Raw genomic sequence first — 3,567 nt, 5'->3', positions numbered from 1 at the left:
GTAATTTGCAGAGACCGGAGACCTCCCAGAACCCCTCTCTGTCCTCTGGAGATGATATTTATTAATGGTGGGAAATGTGACGTCGATTTTTATGGTAAAAATGTCTGATTAGGCTGGGAAACTTCTGCTAATGTTCATGCAAATAAAAAGGTATTTAAATGGCTTTTGATATCAAGGTTTAGAGGTTGTTGTTTTATTTTTTTAAAGCAGCACCTGAATGATGTCAGCTCTCAATGTCCAACAGAAGGCTAGAATATCTTATAAGGGTCAATATATGAAGTTAATCAAAGGTGATAAATGTATGCAAAAAATTCAATCACATTCGATTAGTGTAACCATGAAAACAAAAGCACAATCTGAGCATATTTCAGCATGTGCTTAAAGGAACGGTTCACGCCAAAAAATTCAATCCTCTATCCATAATATTGCTTTTTCCAGGAAAAAAATGGTCTTGTCTGAATCAGGAGAGAAATATGCACAGATCAAGCACTATTTACAAGCAAAAACAGTGCAAAATTGCTGTTCAGATTTTGTTTTTCACTGGATGACACATTATTACGGGTTATCAACTCGTATTTTGGCCAGAAGTTACGTTTAAAGTTAAAATGCTTTAATGATGGATTTGTTTCTTGCAAACATGCAGCTTTCACAAGACGTGAATTGATAGACTGGAGCTGTGTGGATTTCTTGTGGGTTATTGTGATGTTTTTATCAGCTGTTTGGACTCTTATTCTGACGGCACCCATTCACTGCAGAGGAGCAAGAGATGTAATGCAAAATTTCTCCAGATCTGTTCTGAAGTAGAAACAAGCTCATCTCTATCTTGGATAACCTGAGGGTAAGTAAATATTTCACACATTTTGATTTCTGGGTGAACTATTCCTTTAAGTGGAAACAAACATACATTACATGCAGTGCCATATACATGTGTTTGTGAAAAATACAAATAATTTAAATAATAATAATGGAAGAACTTTACAAAAACAGTGTTTCTGGGTGAGAATGAGTTAGCAAATGAGAGCTCTGTTACATAAACAAACAAAAAAAAATCATGTATATTTCATCCCTTTATTAAAATGTTTAGTACACGGATCAAATACAGGTACAAAACAAAACCGTACAACTTAAATATTATATGTTCAGTTTACTGTGTACTGCATAATGTTTATTCAATGAAGCTAATCTTTACCTAATACTAAAAACATCAGCAATGTGTGTTTGAAAGACTACATTACTTGTCTTTTTTTTTTTAATGTAACAATTAAATGTGAAGAGTGGGGTTACATTGCAACAAACAGTGGCCCTGAAACATATTTGGACACATTAAAAAAGTAGTATGTTTTACAGTATATTAAAATGGTAGCTATATTTCTCATAAATGGTTTGTGGTAGTGGTATGTTCCTAGTTTAATATGATGAACTGCACCAGTTTGAACTGGAGAAGAACTGACTTTTTTAAGGAACGTTTTTAAGTGTCCAAATACTGTTTAGAGCCACTGTAGTTCTCAGATCTGGGGCTTATAACAGATCAGTGTAGAAATATGAATCCAGGTTTACATACAATGACTTTAAATCAGACACTTGGATCTAACGCAGGATCTCTACATGAATAGGGGATTGTGGGATTGGGTAAACAGACCTGACACATCCGACACCACCTGAAAAACCTCTATCAGAGCCGTTGCGTTTCTATATTTGTGTTTTCGAGGAGGAAACTGCATTATTTCAAAGGCACTTTCCAGATCTGACAATAAATAAACTCCAGCTGAAATTTAGGTAGTAAGCATGTCGATTCCCTTCGGACAACACAAAAATATGAGTTTCGAGATGAGATTTCGTTTGGGAGGAACAAAAGGTGAGGATGAGGTGCATGCTCTCGACCTGCATTCGTTTTAGTTACACACACCTTTCAAGGGTGACGGTACAGCATGCAAGGCTGCCGCAGAGAGTTGGAGTTTCACAAACACATAGGCAGAAAATGACAGCGACAGTGCTTGTACCCCTCAATGGCTTCCTGTAAAGCAGCCTCACTTCCTGTCGAGCAACAGAAATGCCCACGTTCACCCTTAAATGCTATATAAACACGGTTCTCTATATTTGTATATGTATAATTAGCTTAGTTACTTTTATCTCTGACCATGCAAGACTACAGGCAAAGGGAAACGGGTGATTAGCTGTGATGTGGCAAGGTGTGCAAATACTCCCTCTACTGGCCGTCAGTCCCACTCTGAGAACGCCTCACAACTGTACACAATTACATATATACAAAAGATAGGGGGCGCCATTGTACATATTATTTTATCCCACACAGACACACCGCCCGTCTGAAAACATCCGGTACAAGCAAAAAACCAAATCACAGAAAACAGGGGTTGAACAGTGCTCGTTAAAACAAAAGCCCACCCTGCCACATCGAGTGAAGCATAGAAAATCGCAAGGTATTAGATATCAGCCAGTCAGTGTACACTTTACACAGATTCCTGATTTTTTTTCTTCTTTTTCGAAGTCTCCTTATTTTTTTGGATGCCATATGAGGGGGATTCAAAGCAAAGCAACTAGTGAAGATTCATAAATATACATATTCAGACGTTTCTTTGAATGAAAATGCATACTTTGTCGTCATTTACGCGCGATACATTATTTTATACGTATATAATTACTAGTTTTTTTTATTTCGTAATTACATGTTTTCGAGGTTTGTGGATTTCTCGTTCAGGTTCGCGGGTGCCGTTCACCTTCTGAAGAACATGGGGTTGCGCAGGCAGGCGGTTAGTCACCTGCAGCACCCCAGCGGTCCGGTGGAGGTCTCCAGGCTGCTGTCGGTATCGGAGGCCAGGGTCTGGTCGGTGGACATGGAGGAGATGTCGTTGACGGAGGAGGAGGGGGGGAGGCTCTCGCTGCTGTTCATGGCTGCACCTGCGCTAAGGGAAGTAACGGGGAAAAAACGGTTACAACGAAAAAAAGAAGCACAGCCACAGCGCCCTCTACAGGGCGAAGAGATACTACAAGCAGATGTTCAAATATTAAAAAGTACAATAACGATAAAAAAACATACAAATATCCCACAGGGATGAAAGCGGGTTGCTTAAGGGTGGAGTCCATGGACTGGGTTTGGATCTGAGGTGATATTGTAGGATGTTGAGATATTTATCAAAAGCCATTTATCAAAAGCCATTATTACAGATGCAGCAAATCATGCTGTCTTCAACCCTAAGAACAAAATGTGAATAAACTATTTTACTATATATTTTTTTGCGGAAGAAAATGTACATATAAGCAGCATATATATATAATAATATGTGTATATGATATGTATATATATTTACATTTAGTCATTTAGCAGACGGCTTATCCAAATCGACTTACAAATGAGGACAATGGAAGCAATCAAAATCAACAAAAGATCAATGATATGCAAGTGCTATGACAATCCTCAGTTAGCTTAATGCAGTGCACGTTACGTAGGAAGTTTTTATATATATATAATAAAAAGAAAAGATAGAATAGAAAAAGAAAAGAGCAAGCTAGTGTGTGTAGTTTCTGTACAGTATATATATATATATATAT

At 37.7% G+C, this 3,567-nt stretch overlaps 1 protein-coding gene across 1 annotated transcript in view; it reads right to left on the bottom strand.

Annotated features, from left to right (window-relative positions):
• Positions 1 to 448: 448 nt before the first annotated feature.
• Positions 449 to 3,567, bottom strand: part of LOC109101277 (mitogen-activated protein kinase 10-like) — a 61,657-nt gene continuing 58,538 nt past the window's right edge. Inside the window, exon 14 of the mRNA XM_042748463.1 lies at positions 449 to 2,916. Coding sequence (XP_042604397.1) covers positions 2,774 to 2,916 — 143 coding nt within the window. The 3' untranslated portion in view covers positions 449 to 2,773. The remainder of the gene's footprint in view (positions 2,917 to 3,567) is intronic.

This window comes from Cyprinus carpio, chromosome B21, assembly GCF_018340385.1.
Source record: "Cyprinus carpio isolate SPL01 chromosome B21, ASM1834038v1, whole genome shotgun sequence".
Taxonomy (NCBI): Eukaryota; Metazoa; Chordata; class Actinopteri; order Cypriniformes; family Cyprinidae; genus Cyprinus; species Cyprinus carpio.
Note: the sequence above shows the minus strand (reverse complement) of the source record. Positions and strands in the feature narration are given on the sequence as shown.